At 45.2% G+C, this 23,946-nt stretch overlaps 7 protein-coding genes across 7 annotated transcripts; 4 read left to right on the top strand and 3 right to left on the bottom strand.

Annotated features, from left to right (window-relative positions):
• Positions 1-289: 289 nt before the first annotated feature.
• LOC128715605 (parafibromin) lies at positions 290-2,235 on the bottom strand. Its single transcript, XM_053810514.1, has 5 exons — positions 2,105-2,235; positions 1,643-2,017; positions 850-1,566; positions 555-784; positions 290-468 (listed from the first exon to the last, which is right to left on the bottom strand). Exons 1-5 carry the CDS (start codon positions 2,233-2,235, stop codon positions 290-292), a joined length of 1,632 nt encoding a protein of 543 aa, XP_053666489.1.
• A 776-nt stretch (positions 2,236-3,011) lies between these two features.
• Positions 3,012-4,915, bottom strand: LOC128715606 (protoheme IX farnesyltransferase, mitochondrial). The gene is made up of 4 exons (XM_053810515.1): positions 4,697-4,915; positions 4,193-4,559; positions 3,931-4,126; positions 3,012-3,867 (listed from the first exon to the last, which is right to left on the bottom strand). The coding sequence occupies exons 1-4, from the start codon at positions 4,796-4,798 to the stop codon at positions 3,012-3,014; spliced, it is 1,521 nt and encodes a 506-aa protein (XP_053666490.1). The 5' UTR covers positions 4,799-4,915.
• Positions 4,916-5,289: 374 nt separating this feature from the next.
• Positions 5,290-6,357, top strand: LOC128713399 (anamorsin homolog). The gene is made up of 5 exons (XM_053808258.1): positions 5,290-5,431; positions 5,513-5,713; positions 5,790-5,969; positions 6,042-6,166; positions 6,244-6,357. Exons 1-5 carry the CDS (start codon positions 5,290-5,292, stop codon positions 6,355-6,357), a joined length of 762 nt encoding a protein of 253 aa, XP_053664233.1.
• Positions 6,358-6,545: 188 nt separating this feature from the next.
• Positions 6,546-8,826, bottom strand: LOC128714588 (U3 small nucleolar ribonucleoprotein protein MPP10). The gene is made up of 4 exons (XM_053809461.1): positions 8,717-8,826; positions 8,039-8,648; positions 7,215-7,977; positions 6,546-7,150 (listed from the first exon to the last, which is right to left on the bottom strand). Exons 1-4 carry the CDS (start codon positions 8,824-8,826, stop codon positions 6,546-6,548), a joined length of 2,088 nt encoding a protein of 695 aa, XP_053665436.1.
• A 921-nt stretch (positions 8,827-9,747) lies between these two features.
• LOC128712433 (ethanolaminephosphotransferase 1) lies at positions 9,748-11,931 on the top strand. The gene is made up of 6 exons (XM_053807326.1): positions 9,748-9,801; positions 10,202-10,270; positions 10,700-11,152; positions 11,218-11,553; positions 11,618-11,794; positions 11,860-11,931. Exons 1-6 carry the CDS (start codon positions 9,748-9,750, stop codon positions 11,929-11,931), a joined length of 1,161 nt encoding a protein of 386 aa, XP_053663301.1.
• A 3,576-nt stretch (positions 11,932-15,507) lies between these two features.
• On the top strand, positions 15,508-16,881 carry LOC128714301 (uncharacterized). Its single transcript, XM_053809176.1, has one exon. The coding sequence runs from the start codon at positions 15,508-15,510 to the stop codon at positions 16,879-16,881; it is 1,374 nt and encodes a 457-aa protein (XP_053665151.1).
• A 2,746-nt stretch (positions 16,882-19,627) lies between these two features.
• On the top strand, positions 19,628-20,493 carry LOC128715080 (uncharacterized). Its single transcript, XM_053809962.1, has 2 exons — positions 19,628-20,349; positions 20,430-20,493. Exons 1-2 carry the CDS (start codon positions 19,628-19,630, stop codon positions 20,491-20,493), a joined length of 786 nt encoding a protein of 261 aa, XP_053665937.1.
• The last annotated feature ends 3,453 nt before the right edge of the window (positions 20,494-23,946 follow it).

Genomic DNA, 23,946 nt, shown 5'->3' with positions numbered 1-23,946 from the left:
ACTTTAGTTTATAGGGACAACTCAGTGGTGAAATTGTTTGTGATCAATTCGTCACATTTAATTTTTGCATCCTGTATGGACCGGTGGGGGGTTTCTTTAGCGGCTTTGTGTGGCATTGCAGTGTGTATGAAGGGAAATTCTTTCAGTAGCCTAAAACACCAGAGTTCGAAAGACGGGCCGAATGAGCTTTTCAAATTAATTACTATCGTGTTTATTACGCTGCACGCCATCATTTGAAGTAAAGTTCATTGAAAAGGGCAACCTCTTTCACGCGCTGGTGGATGGTCATTCAGAATCGGAGGTCCGGTTTGTACTTGGTCATGTAAAGGTCCAGTTTCTCCCAGAATGCCATCAGGCATGCTTTGTCCAGATGGCGCTTGGTTCGTGAGATGTTTAGCACCGTCACAGCCCATTTAGCCACATTCGCGTCCAGTTTGAGATCGTCGTACCGTAGATGAAAAGCGGCGACTGAAAGAGAAACACGTAATCAAGCGAATAATTAAAGAGTATCGGGACAAACGACAAATTGAAGCACCACTTCGAAAGATAACTACTTTTCGAGAATATCTCCACCGGATTTCCATCCCACGGCCAGCCCTTGAACTGCCACGCCGGTCCCATAACGAATACGGCCACCACACGGTTCCAATCGTGCGCGGTCAGTTTCGATGGGTTGTCTATCACCCTGTACGGTACGGTCAAGTTACCCGCCTTCTGTCGCTGAATGAGCACTTCGTTTTCACGCGAGCTACCACCTCTCTTCTTTTCGTCCGTAGTGACGAACCTAGAACCAAAAAAGACGAGCGTGTTGTTATGCGACCACCAGAGCATTTACGTCTTCGAACTTACTTCAGATCTTGCAGCACATCCCGAGCATTGTACATCGTAATCAGGCTGGTCGTCGCGGCCGGTATGATAATAATCGGTGTACGCGATGTCCGCTTGTTAGCCGCATTCTGTGCCAGCAGCCGTGCCTGTGCCGTTGGAATCAGCTCCTTCGGCCTTCCCGGAGGCATGTTGGCCGAGAGGTTGTTGTTGCTGCTACTGTTGTTGTTGTTTAGACTGTTTTGCTGGGCCTTGTTCTGGCCGGCCGAGCCTTGCGTTACCAGCTTCAGCGACATACCGTGGTACGTACCCATGGTATCGATCTTGAAACCTTCCGTTTCCTCCTTCTGCCTGTTGAACCGTTCCTGATCGTAACGATTATATTGGGTCGGTTGAGGCTGGGGCCGAATGACACGGGGAGGTTCGGGAAGCTTGATCGGCTGTGCCTGAGGACGACCTCGACCTTCCTCCCGGTTTTTGATGCTCTGCAGTATGGCGAAAATGTTTTTGGCAAATATTTTACCGTTACTTTGCAGGATGGTCGTTCTCGTGCGCCATTGTCGCTCGCGGCTCACGATATCCTTCGTTGAATCGACGTCGAAGTCGAGAATGACACGCAAATCTGGTCCCACACCCATTGCATCGTCATTGTCGGTACGTTTGATTGTGACCTTCTTGTTTGCCAAACGTTTCGCTTTGATGGCAGCAATCTTCTCCACTGACATCGTTTCCGAAAGAGACCTGCAAGGCGACATCGTGGAATAAATTTTCGGTATACAAGAAATCTCCAACCAGAAAACCACACCAAAGCACTCACTTAATGTTATCTATGTTCACCGATGCTTCCTTCTTGTTCACATCTAATCGAGCCGCTAGCTGTTCCTTCACCTTCTGCACCTGCGTATCCTCATACCGGGCCTTTTTCGCCAGGCTATCCAATCCATCCGATTCGGCGGGACGCTTGATTTGCGTCGGAATTTCCAACGGGGCACTTTTGTCGATACTGGCACAAGTATTCGTCTCGCCGTTGAGATATTGCAGCAGCTCCTTTCGATCTGGACGATTGACGGCCGGTATGTCCTCGGCGGCAGCCTGCCGGACATACACCGAATGCTGAAGACCCACATTTTTAAGAATGTATAACAAACACTCGAGCGTATAGTACTCCTTCGGTGCACCCTTCTTTCCAGAACTGTAAACAAACAAACCATTCGATTTAGAGTGCGTCTAGCGCAGGAGACACAGTTCCCGGTCAAGTGTCTACCAACACCTCACATACCCATATTTTAGATAGTTGGTTTTCACGTTTTTCGGCCAGCTGAATTCTCCAAATATGATCTGCCCATCGCGTTCGATGATTTCTTTCTTGTTGATATTGTATTGACGCAGCAAACTCAGCGGATCGGCCATGGCTAGGGATTACACCCGTCTGGGATAATTTGGAACTAGGGACAAAATCAAGCCGGCAGTGATCTATTATGCACGATACCACCTCTAACTATTTGAGACTACTGTATGCGCGGCACGTGTGCCACGAACCTATGCTTAATTAACACAACCAACAAATCTGCAATTTATTTTACACTTTTTGTAAAAAGAAATACACGCACTACGCTTCTATTATTCTGCCAATGGCGTTTGCTTTGACGTTTACCTTTTCGGCAACAACATTTGGATAGCGGGTGGTCCACGGACATGTGTGTCGTATTTATAAACTGCATTTTATCAAATAAATTGTTATTTCCTTTTTTGTGGTCGTTAACTACATTGTTTAGCACCTGAAAGCCTTCATTTTTTTTTAATAATAGCAGCATTTTATAAAAATATGAAGTTGCAAATAAATAGAGTTGATAGCTGGTGCTAGTTGTTATAGCCTTTTCTAGATTGATATATTTTCTTTAATTGCTTATGTTTGATGCATAGAGGTCAGTGTTAGCAGCTTATTTTCTTTCTTGTTATTCAGTTAAATTGTACATAAAATAAAAAAAAGTTTTGCATTTCTAATAATTTTCAATTCATAGGTTATTCTCGTGGACCAAAATTTTGAAGTTTGGCCCTAATTCAAGAAATTCTCAACGTAGGGCATTATTTTATTTCACAAGGGCCATTTTATTGATCATTGATTCTATATCACTTCGTAAATCTATTGCCTTTGTACAGTTACTTCCGTTGTAACATTCATCCGCTCAAAGCTTTTGTTTGCCTGCCGTAGGAAGTACAGTGGCCACATTCGATAGTAGACTATCTTCGATCGCCTTGATGCTTCCAGGAGAGGGAGCCGAAGCCCCAATGTCTGCCACTATATTTGGTACAAGGTATTCACTTCCGTTCTCCCTCTTCTCTGCACCACCCACAAACACACCCGTCGCAATGGCACCGGCCCCTAGACCGTTATCCAGTTGTACCATTTCACTCTTGTTATTCTCCCTGAACAACCAATGTTTTTTGTTCAAGAGAAACAGTGCCATCAGCAATGGCAAGTGCAACAGCGAAAAGCGGAACAACTTCCGAGAGCTTTTGCTATCCGCTTTCTGGTGGAAGTCCCAGGCAAGGTATGCGAAATATGCATTTAGGGGAAGGGTTTCCAACGCAAACCAAACGTTCGTCACGTCCAGTACTGGAGCAAGTAGCGAAAGACCCGCGATAAAACCGGTATGACGAAGTGAAACACGTGTACAGAGGGCCGGATGGGAATTTGCCATCATTTTATAACCAGCCTTCAGGTATTCCGGCCGAATATTCCAGGACAATGCATTGAAATGAGGAAACTGCCAACAATACAGCAAACCGGCCAGAATCCATGCGCCGGCTCCAAGATCTCCGCCGGTACAAGCCGCCCAACCCATCAGAGGTGGAATGGCACCGACGAGGGATCCGACCCAGGTGTTCAAAATACTGTAACGTTTCATTGGGGTATAGATGCTGGTGTATAGGATTAGGTTTGCAGCGCCCAGTGCGGCCGTCATTTCGTTCACACCGAAATACAGCATACTGCATCCGACCGTGCTAGCACCAAGTGCAAATCCGACTGCATGCAATCGCCTGAAAAGGAACAATTATCGTGTTATTATGCCGCACATTTGTTACAACACACTACAAACTTACGAAAGATATCCTTTCACGAGAACACGATTGCGCGTACGGGCCATTTGAGCATCGAACGAAGTTTCAATGACCTGATTGATGGAGTTTGCCGCACCGGAAACAAGTGTGGTGCCAGCGGAACATAGCAGAAAAGTTCCCAACTCGAACGATCCCGGTGCCATCGCATATCCAGCCATAGCGGTCATCACCACAAGAGCTGCAATGGAAACAGGAACATTAGATGCGCATTTCTTTTGAACCAACTAACGCGCTGTACACTTACAAGTTAATCGGATCTTTGATAACATCAGGTAGTGATAAATCAACCTACTTAAGCCGGGAAGTGACGTCACGGAGGCAACCACGGGTTCCTTCGTCCCATCTTCATTGATGAATTTCCCATCTTTCCTAAGCGTGCTTCCCGTCGGTAATCCTACAGATTGACTAATTTCACTAACTAACGCTTTGGCGTTTACTACCGGGGGTACTACGGACAATGGGACAGCCAAAGGGACGGCTAACGGTCGATGTAACGCAGATGTTTTTGATGCACCATCGTTAAACTGTGTCGAATCAGTTTCATTACTTCCGCTATGGCGTTTCCTGATAGCGCACAGATGCACCGCGCATGATGTTGTGCCAGTAGTGTCCTTTCGGGACAATAAACAAAAAAAGTGTCACAAGCTAAGAATAGAGCCAAAACCTTTTTCAAGGTAATTTCGTCACACGAAGGGCCCATCGATTGATTACACAATCAAAACAACATCACGCATCCCCCCATACTTACCAACCGAGTGCAAAAGACGAACGGAGGACGACCGCCTGTTCTGGGCCCGGTTTGACGAACGAGGTCGCACCATAGTCGCCCGTTTGCGAGAAATTTATGCATTACACCACGCTGAACAACACTGGGAGCATTTTATGCTGCCTTTAGCAACAAATTCGTTCCGATGGACGGTGCTTTTGCACCTAGAAATCCATCGTTCGCGAATGCCCCGGTCACTGTTTTGCTATTGATGGACGTAAAGAAAAAGTTACCGCACGTGAAAATGCTGCTGTCAAAAAGGGTTGATGTCGATAAAGCGTGTATGAGCTGTGGGAAATTTGAAACGTACAATTTTCTGCAACAAAAACATATTTAAACCTACAAAAATTCAAGAAGAACAATGATTGATCCATATTTGCAGTGGAAACTATAAATAAGCATATTCTGCTAATAAAGAAATATTGAAAAGATGCAGAATATTTGAAATGGCATAAAAATCGACGAAACACTTTCGTCGAGAGTATGTGCAATAAACGTCAAAAACGTCGTATGGCAAATTGTTGTATTCATTGGAGAACAAGAGGAGCAGGATTGCGTTTTGGAACGTTCCAAAAATGAATTTTGTTCAGCAAAATAATCGTGTTCTTTACCTTTGGGGCGGTGCGGTTGGGCCCGAAATCGAGGAGGAAGTGAACGAAATCAAATCCATTCCAAATGTGCAGGTTAATGTGGAAAATGTTGAGCGTCTTCGTTTTGGTAAGTTCTGGAAGATAACCTTCTGTATTCGCTCGTATATTTTCTACTACTACTTTGCTAACTCTTCAATGCCACTTCCAGCCGAATACGGAAACTCACAATTTGATGTAATTTTGGCAAAAGTGTCGACCGCCAATACAACTCTTGTTACGCTACTGGTGAAGTTGTTGAAGCCAAAAGGGAAGGCCGTGTTCAGGGATGATTCAGCTGAAAGCGTTGAGCAGGCACGTTCTAATCTGTTGCTGTCGGGATTTATCAACATTGTGGCATCGGACAATAATGGTAAATGATAAGATCTTCAGCTTAAAGGGGAAGGTGGTTGTAATGTGGTTTCGTATGTGGTGCCCTTTCGCTTCAGTGTACATTGGTGAAAAACCAGACTACGAAGTTGGTTCCAAATCGAAACTGTCTTTTGCAAACAAATCGAAGGTGGCTGCCGTATGGAAACTGGACGACAATGATGAGGAAGAATGCATAGATGACGAAGAACTGCTGGACGAGGATGATAAAGCCAAACCATCAGCCGAATCTCTGCGAGGTGAATCTAAACGAAGTTTCGTGATCTAATGTAAACGGACCAAATACGATCATACCATCTTCTTTGTTCTAGTTTGTGGAACCACCGGTAAGAGAAAGGCATGCAAGGATTGCTCTTGTGGATTAGCAGAAGAACTGGATGCGGAAGCGAAAGGCAAAGCACTTGCCGACACGACCACGAAATCTTCTTGCGGAAGTGTAAGTCATTACGATATACTTTGTGCCGTGGCATAATCACTACAACTACTCCTTTTTTCGATTCGATGTCTTTGCAGTGCTATCTGGGAGATGCGTTCCGTTGTGCAACCTGTCCTTACCTGGGCATGCCCGCATTTAAGCCGGGCGAGAAAATTTTGCTCACCGATACGCAAATGCAGGCTGATGTTTGAAGGCCCCATTGAGGCAATAAGTTATAGCGTAAAGAAGTATAGGATGTGAGCACATTCGCGGGTGATATGAAAAGAGAATATAATCAGCTATTTCCAATTATTTGCCGCATAAGCTTTCAAGTAATGGGTTCAATGGATTGTTTATTAAGGTTTCTTTTTGAATCTATATTTGCTTCTGTACACATTTCTCACAACTTAAAGTTGCTGGCAATAAGGGTTTCAGTGTTTTTCTTCTTCTTTTTCGCCACTCCGTCGGCTTTTGCCTTAACCTGGGACCGAACCTCATCCTGCAGTTGCGAGAAGAACGCACTGGACGATTTGGCCGGTCCAGAAGAAGTTTCCACCATTTGCTGCACATTTTTCGCCTTCGTTACCTTCTTCAGTAGAGACGTTTGCAGTGCTCGGTTTTGTTTTGAGTTGCTCTTTCCCGCCGCCTTCTCGAGTTGCTTCTGTTCGCGTTCCGCTTCGCGACGGAACTTTTCCTGCTGGAAACGTTTCTTCAACCGCCGTTCGCGGTTTTGATCCGTCTTGGTACGTTCCTCCTTTGACATGACATCTCCCTTCGGTCGTCGATGCACTTCCTCAGGAGCGAGCAACGTGGCATCGCTCGTTGCAACCGGTGCAACTTCTTCCATACTGATGGCAGGCGTATTGGTAAGAATCTTCAGGTCTGGAGCGGCCGGGCGTGGCGTGTAGTGGAAGTTCGATAATGCATCCAACTGTGCCAATATGGCTTTCATCATGTTTCGAATTTCCTTGTGTTCCTTCGGTTCCTCGTCTTCGTTTGCTTGAACTAAAGGAAGAAAGAACATTTTTAATTCGTTGCGGAACTACCAAAAATTCCCCCATCCACTTACCATCAGCATCGGGATTAGCTTTCTCAAGCTGTTTCAAATAATCCTGCTCGTACACCTTGGCCAGTGACTCTTTACTTTTCTCCCCATCCAGTACTAACTGTTTCCGGTACTCGCGAGGATTATCCGGTGGGCGCACCTTTCTCTCCACATCATCGTAAGCTTTATTTCTGATGCGTTGCTTTATGATATCTTCCAACCGCATTGTCGTTTCCTCCGTTATAACTGGCGCAGGGCGGGTTGTATGCTCGTACTCTAGCACCTCTTCGAGCAACGAATTCTTCGGTCGTGTTTCGGCGGAAATTTCGCCCTTCAGTTGCCATGGTTTTTCCTTCAGCAGTTTCGATTCCATTTGGGTTATCTTCTCTTTGAGCTTTTGCTGCCGAATTTCGTACGAAGATTTTGGTACATCGTCTTTGTCTTGACTTTTCTCGCCCTCGCTTGCACTGTCACTCGATTCCGGTTGTTCTATTACCGGATTCTTGGCAGGTCTTTCTGGCTGCAACGGTAAGCCTCCACCCTCTTGATATATTGCGAACCGCAGCTTCCGGTTACGTTCAACTTCTGCTTCATCGGACAATTCCCCTTCCTGTTCTTGCTCAAGGTCGTTTTCTTCCCCATCGTCGTCAGCTTCATCATTATTAGCTTCATCTTCAATATTGTCGTGTTCATCTGCTTCACTTTCATCGTCTTCGCTATCATCTTCTTCATCATCTTCGTCTTCGAAGAAATCTGCATATTTCAAATCTGCTTCATCGCCATCGTCCTGGAACAGAGTTATACTATTAAAATGTATCAACATTTATTATCCGCATCCGTATACACACCTCTCCGGTATGTTCATCAAAATAATCGATCTCGATGAGAGGGTTTTTCTCCGACAACCCATTCTGCTTTCGCCTCTCACGATCATCTTCTAAGTCCAAGAACCTTGCCATATCATCCAGCCTGAAGAATCGATCGTCTACAATCGATTTCTTGGACTTGGATTGTTTATTCTCTTTTTTCTTTGATTTTTTTACTTTTTCCGGTGCCGTTTCTTCTTCCGAATCGATCCCATCACCGTTTGCCTCGTTTTCTGCCTCTGAATCCATTGCATCTCCATTAACTCCGTTCTCTTCATCCGATTCGTGCATCTCGTCAACGGACGAACCTTCGTCGGATCCATCCTGGGAAATGGATTTCGTGCTGAATGAAAGTTGCAAACGTTTTTCATTCTTCGACACAACATCTAAGAATTTCTTCAGATCCTGTTCAATGAAATATTCATTCTTGAGCTCTAGCTGCTGCCAAATTTGCTCATCATCCATTTCGTCCGTGACTAGTTCGTCAAGATAAGGCAATGGTTCATCGAGGGCCGCAGTTGGATTCTTCGCGCCATGGTCGTATATTTCTTTGACATACAACTTTAACTTTTTAGCCAGAGGTTTCTGCAATCTAGAATTTATCAATAAAAGAACATAAGCTTATACTGATTTAGACAGAATCTAAAAATCGTAACTTACTTGAGATAATCTTCCGGGTGCTTCGTAAACTTGCGGAACTTATTCACATGCGATTTCAATCCAACTTTCTTTTTTGCTAAGAGCGGCGAAAATGTAACCTTTTTAACCATTGTTGCCGTTTACCTGTTTCTTGCTTGTTTGTCGCTAATTTTACGAGAATATTTATTGTTTGAACATCGCTATTGTGCTTCTTTTGCAAAATGTGCTGGAAATGCCGCACGCGTGTTTTCTGCGTTGACAGTTCGCCGTAAACAAATCGGCGACGTTTATGGCGGTGAAAATAAAACGGCGACCATTACTTGATTTTCAAATATTTTTCAAATTTATATTTGTATCTTAAAGACAGTCATGGATTTTGAAATTTCAGTACAATGTAGCTCTTTCACCATTAACAGCAAATGACGTTTTTATCAGTGCTTTTGCTCACAAATAACAGAATATAATGGCACTCGGGGTTTACACGCACAATACCGCTCATCAGCGGTTTGACAGCTGTCAGAACAGTCCTAGCCGCCCCAAACAACGCATAGCAGTGCGGAAAGTGCAATAGAAAAACGTCTCGGTGGTTCGAGGAAAAATCGTACAATTTGCATGCTGGATGGTTTTTCGCGTACGTACACCGTGGCCGCGTGTTCCCGTTCCCGTCCAGCGGTCATAATCCATTCGAAGCGCAACGGGCTGCGATGAGTTTGCCGGGACGAAAGTAACGTTGAATCGTAAGCGTGTGCAGCGTGTGTATCGATCATCGCAGCGCGTTCAGCCGGCAAAACTGTAGACGGGCTGACCAGCAGCGATTATTTTGCACCCCGCGGCCACACATTCCACACAGCATTGCTGTGATCGAAGAGTGATTTTGAACCCATAATCAATTGTACAACGGTAGCAGAATCAAGGGCATCAGTGCGAGTGGAGCTGGGCGGTTTTCACTAGTCAATAAAGCGGTCAGACAGCCAACGAAGGTGTCGATTGTGAAGCACGATTTCCTAATTAACTCCCCGCGAACTCAACGTGCTGCGTGCTACTAGCTTACCATGAGTGACGCCTACCTGACCAAGGAGCATCTGGCTGGATTCGATAATTACAAGGTGAGGACCCTTTACCCGTTACATAAGTAAGAGGAACACTGCTCGCAAATGCGAGTCCTACAGGATAACGAAAAGATATTAAAATTTGCCTGTGGTAAGCGGTATACCGATGTTGGTTGTGTTGTGGACAAATTTCTGCGCTGCTGAGAAGGTTTTGGACAAATTGCTACGATATCGACCAAATATTGTCCTTCCATTTCCACAAGTACTTTTATGTTTTCTATGAATCTATTTTTAGTAAACAATTCATGTTTCATTTACCACTCTAAAAGTGACCGTAAATGAACCGTGTGTGAAATATTTGTTTTATATTTTCTTTTAAAAGCTTTCAGTTTATCGTAAATCCTTTCTATTTTTGTGTAAAATATCAAAGCTAATGCTTATTTCCTTCTCATTTCAGTACAATGCTAAGGACACTTCGCCACTCAGTATTTATGTTATGCATCCTTTTTGGAATTGGCTCGTAGAGGTAAGTTTGTGCCTTGGTAAGCAGCTCTTCATGTCGCAATTTGTTTCCTAACGTGAAACCAGTTTGTTACACCCATTTACGCTACGTTCAGTTGCGGATGAGTCGATGGATGAAGTGTAAGCCCCGTAACGGCCTCTTATCATTAGGCATGTCCGGTATGTCGGTGTCTTATCATTTTCTTCGGAACGATAGACAACACTCAAGAAAAGTGCCAAAAATGTCGATATCGATAGGTAAAAAAAAGAATAGTAATTGTTGATTGCATCATAAATAAAACCATACCGGTGTTACCACTTCCTTCGCTGTTCCCCTACGGTGATAGCTGATAAGGTGTGGAAGATAGAAATAGGCTGCCAAAATTACAGTCATGAACGAAAAACAATATCTTCTCGTTAATTTTACAGTTTTCTCTATCCGTTTTCGTTGCAGTACTTTCCAAAATGGATTGCACCGAACCTGATGACGTTTGCCGGCTTCCTGTTCACTGTAGCAAACTTTGTAATGCTTTCGTGGTACGATTGGGGGTTCTGGGCGAGCACGGAGTTGGAAAACACGACACCGGTCCCTAACTGGTTCTGGGCACTGGCCGCTGTAAACATATTTCTTGCCTACACGCTGGACGGTATCGATGGTAAGCAGGCACGAAGGATTAAGCTGTCCGGTCCGCTTGGCGAGTTGTTCGATCATGGACTCGATTCGTACTCGGCGTTCTTCATTCCGGCCTGTCTATACAGTATATTTGGACGTGGTCCCACGTCGGTGCCACCGATACGCATGTACTACATCATGTGGACGATATTCTTCAGCTTTTATCTATCACACTGGGAAAAGTACAATACAGGCGTGCTGTACCTACCCTGGGGATACGATCTGGGCATGTGGGTGAGTAATACAATGGCGTACGAGTTCGTGAAAGCATGGTGCAAAACCCTGTACTCTCTCCGCAGGGTTCCGTCTTGATGTACCTAGCCACGTGGATGTTCGGCTATCAGCTGTGGAAAGTGGCACTGCCGTGGGGTCTTTCGGCTGGGCAGCTGATGGAACTCTGCCTTCACATTAGCGCCATGTCCAATTTACCGATGGTGGTGTACAATATGTACCGATCGTATAAAGATCGTACCGGAAAAATGCGTACGATGAAAGAAGCGATGCGTCCACTCTTTACGTACGGTAGCTTCATGTTCGTCTGTTTGCTATGGGTGTTTGTGTCGCCGAGCGATATTATGAATCGTGATCCACGAGCCGTCTACATTATGACGGGTACAATTTTTAGTAACATTAGTGTAAGTATGATGCATTCGTTTCTGCTGTGTTTGAATGTGTTCCTAACAAATCTCTCGCTTTCAGTGCCGGTTAATTGTATCACAAATGTCCAACACGACAGCAGAAACGTTCAACTGGATGACGGGCGTTTTATGTGGGGCCGTTGTCATGAGTCTTACCATGCCATTGCTCGAACGACCGATACTGTATTTGCTGGTGATCGGTTCTTCCGTGGGTCATTGGCACTATGGATCCGGTGTGGTAAGTGTCCCATCCCAACTATAGAGATTGTTGGACAATATGACCATACAAATTAATAATTACAGGTCCAACAAATGTGTACACACTTCAATCGACGCTGCTTTATGGTAACAAAACCGGAAGAATCCAAAGAATAGGAGACACTAAGGTTGTATGCTGTTTAGTTTCCAGAGTCCACCAGAGGAATGTCAATTGTGGATTTATCGAAAGTTCGCAGATGCTTTGTTTTATTGAGCCAACTGTTTTTAGGGCCTGAACCCCGAAACACGATCGGTTTTGTTCACTTCGTTTAGTTGTTGATTGCTCCATACCTTTACGGTGAGGCAGCTCTAATCTGTTAACAAAGGGACAACATCTTGTACATGTTAACAGCGGACATCACAATAGGTTTGAACCAAATACGCTTTTAATTAATATTTCATGCTTGATGTGAAAGTAGCTAGAACGCCATCACGACGAAAATGCTTTAACAATCGAACGATGCACCATTGAATGTGCAGTGATTCGATTAGTCTATTTTTATGGAATTGTAAAACCTGAGAAGGTAATCTGTCGGAACTTAATATTTTATGTTAATGCTATAATCAAGATAGAGAGAGAGAGAGAGAGAGAGAGAGAGAGAGAGAGAGAGAGAGAGAGTCCTTTGAATCAATCAGTACTCATTGGCCAAACGGTCAATACCATATCGAACGAACGAAAAGGGAAGGAGCAATGGAGAAAAAACAGCATCTTAAGATACCATGTTATATCATAATGGTATTTATCTCCCATCTACATACCTCACAATTTACTACTTACATATAAACTGTAACGGTCGTTAAACACATACCACTTACTGTGCTATTAGTACTTCACCAACTGTCTCGACATCACACACATTAGCCACTGACCCCGGAACTGGTGACTCCATCAATATTAGCATAATACACATCCAAAGAAGTAATTTAATGTCTAACCTCCGCTTCGCTCTTCCTTATGCAAGCTCCGTTTTGTCCTTTGTATTTGACAGTACTAACTACACTTTACATTATCCTAATCGGTAGGTACAATGCATTTCTATGTACATAGTGCTCGTTGTAAGAAACTATTATATTATCAAATTGAAATCAGCATGACGTGTGTGTCTGTACCACGGCCTTCCCGTGCATGTATTTCCTGCCGTGAAAGCTACCTATATCGCCCATATCGCGACGAATCAAACAATTAAGTGCTACGCCGTGGTTTACCGTGGTGTTCGCGTTACGATCGTATATGCACCGCTAATGCAGAATGATTGACGTAATTTTGTGCCGTGACATATTTGTATAGTGTATTTTGCATCATAGACGCGATTTTTGCATTTTATAATCGTGACAATTCATTCAGGAAACTAGTAAGGAACACATCGATGATAATGTAGCCAGGCAGGATTGAAGAAACTGATTGCGGCGGTGCCTGGATGCAGCAACCCATTAGCGACAGAGTAACTACGATCTCGTTGTACACATGTTAACAGTTTCCGGAAGGAAAAATAACGACAATAACGAGTAGACAGAAAGAGTTTCTATCGTGTGGTGCGTGTTAGATTGAAACATTTCCTGCCCCCAAAGTCTCTTGTTATGTTGATATTACAGATTAAGTAATCAATTCGGTATCTATTAGCAAGCCATAAAGATAGTCCGGTTCTCCTGTAAGCACCTCCGTGCGTTGGTAACGATTAAGGAATCGTGAATTGAAATGAAAATATAGCGATGCATGAAACCAAATAAGGCAGAGAACACGATTTTTCAAAGGCTGTATGTTAGGAGCATTACACACCTTCAATTATGTTGCACCATAAACATATGCCCCCTTTTTCTCTCTATCATAGTGCCATATAATATCCCTTGTTACTAATTAAGGGAATTCATCACATAACACTACCCATTTCAAACGCCTTTATAATTGAAACTGTATGAGATGTGTGCACGGTGGCGTGTGTAATCCTAAATGTAATTTATTAACTACTTTTATTTAGCATATTAGTGTAAGTTTTTGTAAGCTTCCTTGTACGAACAAAATGAGACACCTTGGAGAGTTGAGGAAATAAGATCTGCAGTTGCATCAATTTCCAATGTTATGAGAATGGAACGGATTAATGGAAAAAAGCATACAATGATGTACGTTAAACTTTATTAACGTAAATCGATATTCAAATGTGCGAAAGGGGCAAATCAGCACAACGTGGAAGCTTTTTTGCTGCTAACAGAAGGTAAAAACAACGAGAACGCTACCAAACTTAGAGATATGTGCCAGGGAGTTATTGATTTTTGGTATATATAAATACTTCAACATCAGCGCGGTTATACGCAGAACGCAAAGGGAGAGTACTTCAGGTGGCTTCAAAGCAAATCACGTTTTGTATTCCAGCTGGCTTTGTTAAGGTGCTATAACCTGCCCATGTATAAAAGGCAGGCATACTTTGTATCAGTTCTGTATGTTCGTTGTTCCAAATGTCCGATATTGAAAGTCAATAAAAGTCAGTAATTATTTGAAAATCTTGGCGTCGACCCCAGTTAGCAGCGATTGGCGAATATTTCCGAAGGTTTTGATGAAAATTAATGCGACCATGCTGTAAATTAACAATCAAAGTCCTTGGTCCTATGTTTGTCAAATCAGGGGTTGCGTAGTATTCCGTTTTGCTTCCCAACGTCGTGATGTAAGTGTTATCAAATTAAGCTAGATGAGTTAGGTAAATGTTATGTTGCTCAACTTTTCAGCATTCAACACCCGTGTGAGAACAATTTAGGTTTAGTGCGAATGTTTCTGTTCTCATAGGTAATTAGTGGAAGCGGGCGCTTTCCCTCATCATCTGACCGAACAGCCAACAACCAGTTTGTCCCGTAGCTACGAAGCCTCATTAAACGATCCACGATGCCGTTATGTTGTTCTGGCACGTTTCTGCCAATTCCTGTTCACCGGTGCACGCTTATTCAGCACTCCAGAACATGGCTACGGTAGTTGTTTTCATTCCTTATATACATTACCTGAGAAAGTCATCCTGAGAAAGTGATATGCTAATGATGTGATGTGCTTTTAAAATAGATCATTTCGCCCAATGTAAACGATGTAGGAATTGGATTGGAAGGAATTATTTAATGTATTTCATGAAATGCATACTTTTATTCACATAAAAATTGGTTGTAAACGTTTTGTAATTGAATTTTATAGCATTTTTGCATAATTGTAGAAATATTTGTTTCACAAGCTGATAAGAGTGCAACAATCTAAACAATATGTACGGCAGAACGGACATCAAATACGGGCAGTCCCCTCTCGATCTCCATTAGATTTTCATCCCCCATTGTCTCTCCCCTGTCCTCCCATACCTTTATCATTTTCTGTTTGTTTACTACTAAATTCTTCTTTCTTGGAGATTCTCCTTCCTCTTTATGGCGAATGCTCACGATCTCGCGGATGTCTTCAATGATTTCTCTTGATTCCTCTCTGTATTCTCTGCTGCTCGTGGAAAAAGACTCTCGCGGACTGATTCCCTTTTTTCATCCCCTAAACAAAACCCTCTCCCGAGGCGCCCCATCGTCATTGGGGGCAACCGCACTGCTTTAGCCGAGGATGAGAATAATGCTGAGCAGTCGCGCGTTGAACTTGAACCAGAAAAGAGCTACAACATCCTACAGAGAAACCCCGAAAGACAACGATCGATTCAAGGAACAGTGAGTTAAATATCAGCAAAGATGTTACGAGTCACGCTCTTACTGTGCGTAGTCACGGTTGCAATCGTTTCCGCCGGTCCAACGGTGAGGAAGGAAGATACGGCAAACACCATTACATCTGCCGTGGAGCCCGTAACAAAACCTCCGGTAGATGAAAAACCTGTGGCACCGGAAAGCATTCCTACTCCAGTGAAACTTCCGATCAGTAATGACGAACCATTGAACGATGCCACGAGCACCGCTGCTAGTGTAACGAAACCAACGGTAAGCGAATCCACAACAACGGCTGCGTTATCCACAACAGCGTCATCATCGACGAGTGACCGCCCAACAGTGTCCACAACGGTATCGCCGACTACGACACAGGTCCCAGCGGCGGTCGGCGGTGTGTCAACAGCCCCAACGACTAAGTCTCCTCGCAAAACAATCACGTTCGATCAACGCCAAGAGGGCAAATACAACATTCGTGCCGATCTGGAAAACTTTGTAATCGTTGTCGTCCCATCCGGTTCGTCGTCCGGCGCATCGCTGCTCGATCTGCTGACCCGCTCGGCGCACAAGAAGGATGGCGCACATCACCAAACGCGCAAAGCGTCCCACAAGCGCAAGAACAACAAAGCCCACGGTGCACACAAGAAGATCGCTCAGGTGACGCCTGAAGTGATTGTATTGGACGAGAACAACCAACGGTCGAGTCAGCTCGAGACGGAAGAGTTCATCGAGGGCCGTACGCCGTACAAGGTGGACCTGTCCAGCAGTGCGCGCAGCGTTGACGGAGCCGATACGAGCTCGTCGGGCCGGAAACCATCGTTCACGTTCAGCGTGGAACCGGCGTTCTCAAGCCGTTTGGTTCGGTTCCCGGCCGCGTCAGGTAACTATCCCCAGCCGCACACCGCCCGGGCCCTCCCGGTCGGCGGGCATGGCAGCGGGCGGGCTTTGCGGGTCGGCGGGTATCCTAACACTAACACCCTGGTAGTAGCCGCTGGTAGTAGTAGTGCCACTAACAATCACCTCCTTCCTGGTGACGGGGACAACCCAGAACGTGACGGAACCACCTCCCCGCTACTGCTTGGCCGGAGCAACGACGCCGGAAACGTGGCCGAACCGCCGGGACGTGACGGTATCGCCGGGGACAACGGGCTGGCCGTGTACCATTCTCACCATCCACCTTCCTCCTTCGACAGCCTAGAGTTTGAGCCATTGCGCTCCGACGTCGACATGACGCAGCTCCAGCTACAACCGGACAACGAATACCGCTACGACGATCTAGAGCAGAACGATGCCGACGCACTGGACGGGGACTGGGACGAGCTGCGGCTACTCGGCGCACAGGAACAGTGCGGTCCGGACCGGAAGCGGGACAGCTATGGCGTCTGTCAGTTTGTGCAGCCGTGAGCCGCAGGAGCGCTCCCCCTCATAGTGGTTAGCTTATAGGTTAAGTGTGCTAAGGACGGATGATCTCCCGCAGCTCGTGCGATTCGCGAGCTTAGCCGGGGTGCTATTGCGCTAAAAGAAACTGCCTTCTAACTGCTGTTTTATTTATTGATGCCATCGTGCCAAATAAAAGCCATATTCTACTCGATCTCGGTGAGGCGTTTGGCGTTAGTGGGGTTGTGTGTGGGAACAAAGGGGAAACCTTGAAGTTTCGCTACGATTTTCCACAAAACAACCGAATCTGATACTGCGGGGCTCATGTCCCGCGGTACCGTGTACGACTATGCGATAATGTAATGACGTAGTGAAGGACCTGTCGGCAGAGGAGATCCCGAAGAATTTGGGGTGAAGCGGGGTACGGACAGATGAGTATTTTTAGAATAATCTACAGTGGATCTTCTGGAGCGACTCTGCAGCAGGCTGGACGACTTTCTCTCTGGCACGATCGTGATCGTGATGAACTGGGGCTTGACGCTGCAGCACGTCATCGCGCAGAATTGGCAGATCTTCGAATGATTAATCGCAAAAACAGGTGAACTTGGGGGGAAATTCAATACCAAACGTACAGCAGAACGATCATGGACAGGACTAAATGCTAGGAAAAGAGAGCGCGGGACATTGTATCGGAGAAAGAATAAGGGAACAACACAACAACAAAAAACACACACAAACACAAAAAGGAAAGGCCGGTGATCCCCAACGATTCCGTTATATTCCGCGACCTACTTTCCGGTGAATGTCGTTATCGAGCACATGTCGCGTTTGATACGCAGCGGGACTGTTGGCTACGTGCACGATCGAGCAGCCGGGAGGCGACGACGAAGAACACAAACTAAACGAGTGATGTTTTAATGTTTACTCTGCACGTTGAAGGTGTTTCGCACCGGTTTTTTTTTTTTTGGGGTTGAAGTCGTTTTTTTTGTTGTTGTGCCTTGAGATAATCTAGATCACTCAGATATGTTTCCAAAACTAGGCTGATGTGGATGCTTATCGCGAAAGTTCCATTTATGTTCTACGTTGCGACATGACTGCAGACCCTTTGGTGTACAATAATTTCCATGAATTCTACTTGGTGAACTGGAAGACGGCTTAATTACACTCGTTTACTGCTCGGTGACGTGCCAAACGGCCGTAGGAACTCACGCAACCTCTATTTGCATTCGACACCACGCAGGCTGGCGTCATTAGGCACGGAAATAGAAGCTACTGGAATTGGCACCAAGTGGAAAAGAAATTTAATACTCACTGGATACCACCAGAAGTACCGTTTTATGCCTTCGGCACAGTCCAACACAAAACGCTCCATCGTGACAGCTTCCGGCGAAGGTCACCTTTAGTCCAGCACGATCGAGTTCTGCGCCCTTAGGTTATGTTTCCTGTGTAACAAAGACGCCCAAGAAAGCTTTTTGAAACACCAAAAGTCTCCGGATAGTGTCAATTATCCCCAACCACCCTCCCCCCTTCAGCCCCAGATGTCATAGTTTGATCGGACAAAAGAAAAACATCCATAAGCCGATGATGTTCTCCATACACACGGAACCTATTCCATCCACTAGCCTAGAAACATCACCACCGATGATCGAGCTTTCACGCAGAGCTAAAACAAACTCGAATCGAAGAAAAACGGCAAAGAAACGGTTAGTTACGTTGACCCCAAGGAAGCTTGGGGAGGGAACGAAAGCTCTCCGGCCGAATACTACGCCACCCCTTTCATGGGGTGGGGTTGGAGGCATGGCATGGCTCCTGGCACACACAGGGGTAACCTGTTCGGGATGTGGCCCTGGAGGATGTGGTTCTTTGCTTCTCTCTGTCTCTTCTTGCAGCTTGACCGTCGGTACTTGCCGGGCTATGCTTTCTCCCGACCCGTACAGCATCAAAGTGGAGGTTTCTAGCAAGTGGTATTGATGTTTTCATCATTTTCTTACGTCTCTCGTTTCAGAGTGACCCCTTGGGTGAGACGTTTTGGCTGGACCAAGCTAATGGGAGCCGGACTTAAGACTATAGAACGCGTTGTGAAAGTCGTAGGATGCTGCGCACAGTGAGTAACAGACCAAATGCACCACCATTCTCATATTTTGCTTCAGGTTTTTGTAAATAGTTCTCATAGAATATGTTCATGTTTTGTCAATTCTTTTGTATCAAATCTTGTACACAATGCTAAAGCTGAAAGATGTACAAAAAAAACTCTTGATTTGCGAGGATTCATATGGTCACATACCATACCCAAAGCCGCCGTAGGGACTGCTCCAAGTTATTGAATTATGTCATTTAATATTTGCAGCACAAAAGCCCTAGTTAAGTCGTTGAAACATCCTCCTGTAGCCTACAATTCTTCAACACTGTACATAGAAACCGATGCGGACTCCACTGTACATAAGCAAACCAGAATGTGTCCCCCGTGGTGGAAACCCTTCCGGGGCAATCCCACAGAATTGCACGCGAGAATCGAGATTTTATGGCACTGGTCAAAAAAAGTTGCACCACGAAGAAAGCACTTTCACGAGAGAGTGAGTGGGATACGATCGGTGTCGATCTTCCTGTGGACGTTCTTCCAACGGGGTTGGATGCTTGTGGTCCAGCACTAGAACCTTCACTCCGAAAGAGGCTGCGTTCGGTGCAACATCTCCGCTCGGATTGGGTGTTAGTAGCGATCCTGTAGCTGTGCCCGTTAGTTCATTGTACTGCCGTAATTGACCCATCGTCAAGCATGGGCACATTTTGGAGTGTTCGTTCGGTGGCCGTCTTGCTTGTGCTCACAGTGGTACGCATCGATTCACTGCCCGTATCGAGCTTCCTCGACGACGACAGTGATTACGACGATAGTTTCGAGAACGAATACGATCTAGTGTTCGATCAGCGTCAGAATGGAACGGCCAACGTGCACGTGTCGGTGGATGGTGTAATGCTTGCGCTTCCCGCGCCCGAAATGCCTCCATCCGCGTCACTTGCCGGAGCGACACTGTTGGATCTGTTTGCATCGCAGCTCGCTGCAGGCGGCGAATCGGAATACGACAGTTCGGAGGAATCGTACGGTAGCATCTCGGGGTCGACTTCTGCTGCGGGTGGGGCAAGCTTGTCTAGCTCCAGCACCACCAGCACGACGACGGCGGCTCCAGCTTCCGATGCGTCGATCGCCAGCGACTTCCCGTATCAAGCCCTGCCTGCCAATCTGCCCGCCAGCCTTCTGGGCCAGGGGCTATCGTTCTTTTTCAACCCGAAGCGTGATGAAATCCCGTTCCGTCTTAATACCGTGCAAGAGTCGACGCAACAGACCATCCCCATATTGATAACGAAGGTGGACAAAGCTCCGGCAACAGGAGATCCGAATTCGGCGGAATCGAACGAAGATAGCCGTGAGCTGGCCGAACCAGCACCACAGCAAACGCCCAAACAACAAGCCGGAAAGAAGAAGCGTAAGCATAAGCGGAAGTAATTATTGTTCCCCCGGCAGGATATGAGACGCAGCCACGTTTTGGTAAACGGAATCGTGCCACTTTTCTATTCCGCAGGTACAAGGTGCGTGTCGCCAACTTGCTGAGACCGTTGCTGAAGCGTACCGTGCTGGTTCAGTGAGCAGTCTCTGCACTGGAGGCTTACCGTTGTGATAAGAACAATGTAAAAGGAATATTATTTGACTGAGAGTTATAAGCCGTAGGACAAAATGGGAAACGGCAGATCAACAAGATTCGTCAATGCTCAACCAGCGTGTAGCGAAGTAAGAAATATGCATTTACTGTAGCCACTGTAATTTCCTGTTCAGCTTGTCGAAATGCACAAAATAAAACTACTATTTTTAAGAAATAAAAAGTGTCATAGATGTGAAATTTGAGTTGGATTGAGAACATGTCGCGTTGTTCTATTATACGCCACCGCGCATCAACAGATGAGGAACCTGTTTGAAGTAGCACACTTCCGTCGGCATATTTGCTAACAGCTCTTCTTTGGTTATAAACAGAAATAACAACGCAGACGCAAATAGTTGAGCCACTGACCTGCCAAAAGAGACCCGAAAACTGGGTCAAGTTTGATTTTGTAGATTGAAGCTTAATGACTTGATATGGTGTCAGTCTATGAGCGTTCTTTGAGGAATAGAATTGATTAATTTATTTTGCTTTACTTCACAAAAGTAAACTGTTATTTAGTAGGACAAAGAATAGATGTCTGATTGTTTACCTCTGATTTACATGCGCGGTACGATCTGTTTACAATCATGCAAGACAGACGCAATATACGTGGTTAGACCTTGGCCCAATATATTGTTTGTCGCTAAGATAAAACTTCCGCATTCAGTCGAAATTCTTTTCAAATTATGTCTACATTCTTTTTCCTAGATTACTCCTTTTTTAATGTTTGATTAATTAGCAACCGTACGGCACGCACGAGGTCAATCATATGAATGGAGATCGCCAATATGACTTAATTTACCATGAAATTAACGTCCATTAGCAGCTTAATCAATTCACCGCGGGAACTACGTTCTGTGGTGCACTATTTTTTACCACCCAATAGGGGAAGGACAGCACAATTTTCTTAGCCGTAAAACTGAACTTGGCCCATTCGGGAGGTTTACGATCCGATCCGCATAACCAAACGATCGTACAGTACGGTATTGGTCTGTGGCAAAAGGTTCGTGTGTCACGCATCATTCGAATCACCTGTTTTGGGTTTCTCTTTCCATGGTTTCCCTTCCACGGATGGCATTTCTTTGTGTCTGCTGTGTATTGGGTTGGTTTTGTTATTCGTGTGGTTGGGCATGTGTGTGTCGTATGTTTGTTTCGCGGATGCTTCCCAGTTTCTCCACGTTTCTACGCACCGGTCACGTATTTCAAATGGTATTTCAACAGATCGATCGATCGTGTACGGTGTTCTGTGTATTTATAAGTATACGTTGTGGTTTGTATATTATAAATTGTAAACAATTAATCAATTAAATTATAATTTACAAAATCTACGAAATTTAATATGAAGAATAGAGAATTTGGCGACCGTTCCAATAAAATGCATACTTAAGAGCTAATCAAGTTGGAATTATTTGACTCACCATGATTACATGATTAAATAAACCCAGTTTCCGGAAAAGCTTCAATTCATTTGAGTAAGATTAGTTAAATTCCTGAATATGAAAGGGGTTAGGATTAAATGAAAGCAACAACTAACAATTTTTAAGCTAAATTATAAATTATTACTGTACCCAATGTGCTAGCACACCGTGTACAAGAGATGAACTTTTTTCTCTTCTCTACAGGACCCGAAAGTGTTTGTGTCCGTTTGTTGCTGTTTTTTTTTTCGTCTTCTATGCTCCATCGTTCCCAATCTTCAAGAGGGGTCACGAGAGGCACCTACCCCATTTTAAACCGTTGTCATCTTCCAATGCCACAATGGCATAGGGTGCACGCGATTCGGACGGCACTGATCATCATCCGTCGAAGTGCTGCCGAACTGTGCGGACATTGCTTACTGACCATAGTGATCGAGACACGCGTGTCTAGCGCCTTTGTGTGAAACGATAAGCGCGCTACACAACCGATAGTGAATGTGATTTTTTACACCCCGTTACGTCTACGGTGAATGACGCCCTGGTTTAACCGTTTGGAAGTAACGCAGTGAAATGGGGAAAATGAGACTGTGTGACGCTTTTTTGATCGCGATTTTAGTGCTCCATTTGATGCTGGTGACGGATGCAAAGCGGTATGGATCGGTCGGCTCGAGCGTGCGATCATCTCTGCTGGCAGGGAAAGTGAAACGTGAAAGTGCAGTAAACGATCGGGTCGTAGAAGACGGAGATGACGATGATGATGGCAAGGTCGATTCTGCCGAGAAGGTTATCTATGACCAGCGTCAGGTCAATGGCGAAACCAACATACGGCTGAGCATTAAGAACGTTCAACTGCAGCTTCCAGAATCGCAGTTGGAACACTTTCAAAAGTCAAATATGGCACAGCTGATTCGAAATTCCGTGCTTCGCTTGCTGGGAATAGATGTGAGCGGGTCCTCCGAACCGGAAGCTTCCTCAAGACGACCTCCCGTAGAAAAACCATCGTCCACGGAGAAACTACCGGTCGAAAATTTGTCCCAATCGCTTCCAGACATAAGTGCCTCAATGTTGCAAGTGAACGGTAACAATCTACCGGCAAAGTTCTTTCTGGAGATCAGCGACTTTCTCATGAATACAAATGATAATGACGCGGTGGATGATATGCGTGTGGAAACCAACCATAATCAGCAGCAACAGTTGGAGCAGCAGCAGCTGGAACAGCAGCTGCATCGCTTCCAACAGCAACAGCAACAAAATCACCCATCGGCCGAACAACCGTCGGAACCCCTCTTCGCAACGGAAGAGATCAAGATCGAGCGGTTGGAAAATATGAGCAATGTGCGAAACCAAACGATCACCATTAGCAAGAAGCGCCATCAGGTGGGACCATTGCCAATGGATGGTAGCGCCTTGGAGACGGTTAGTAAGGAGAATCACCAATCCAGCAATTCGACCCATAATACAACCGAATCCTCAGACCGGTTCGTAGAGACGAAACCAATTCGGCTAGACATGGTGCGGGTTGTTGAGTCTTCCAGCGGACCAAAAACTCTTCGCGAAAAGGTCATCTGGAAGATGCCAGAGGCCGTAGCCGATGGACAGTGAAAGACAGGAAAGGAAAAGGTAGGGGGACGAGTGAAAGACTAGAAAGAAAGCGACTATCTTTTGAAATTTGATACATGCAAGCAGTAAGGCTAGAAAATAAAACACCATAAATCAGTTGTGAAAAATGTACAACGAATCGTGAGAAAAACTCCCAGAAAAAAATGCAACAACAGTTCCTGCTGTGGATTGTGAGGATTAGAGAATTTTCAGCCACCCATCAAACTGTTGGATAAATCATATCTTCATGAACGATTGTAATCTTCCCACACGATGTTTATTACAATCATTGTATACGATAAGCGCGTTGCTTTGGCTGATGCTTGGAAGCATCTTTCACATTCATTTAGCATTGAACCGATTAAGTACAGTACCTTCGTATTTGCTTC

This window comes from Anopheles marshallii, chromosome 3, assembly GCF_943734725.1.
Source record: "Anopheles marshallii chromosome 3, idAnoMarsDA_429_01, whole genome shotgun sequence".
NCBI classification, from domain to species: domain Eukaryota; kingdom Metazoa; phylum Arthropoda; class Insecta; order Diptera; family Culicidae; genus Anopheles; species Anopheles marshallii.
The sequence above is the reverse complement of the archived record's forward strand: the minus strand, read 5'-3'. Positions and strand labels throughout refer to the sequence as shown.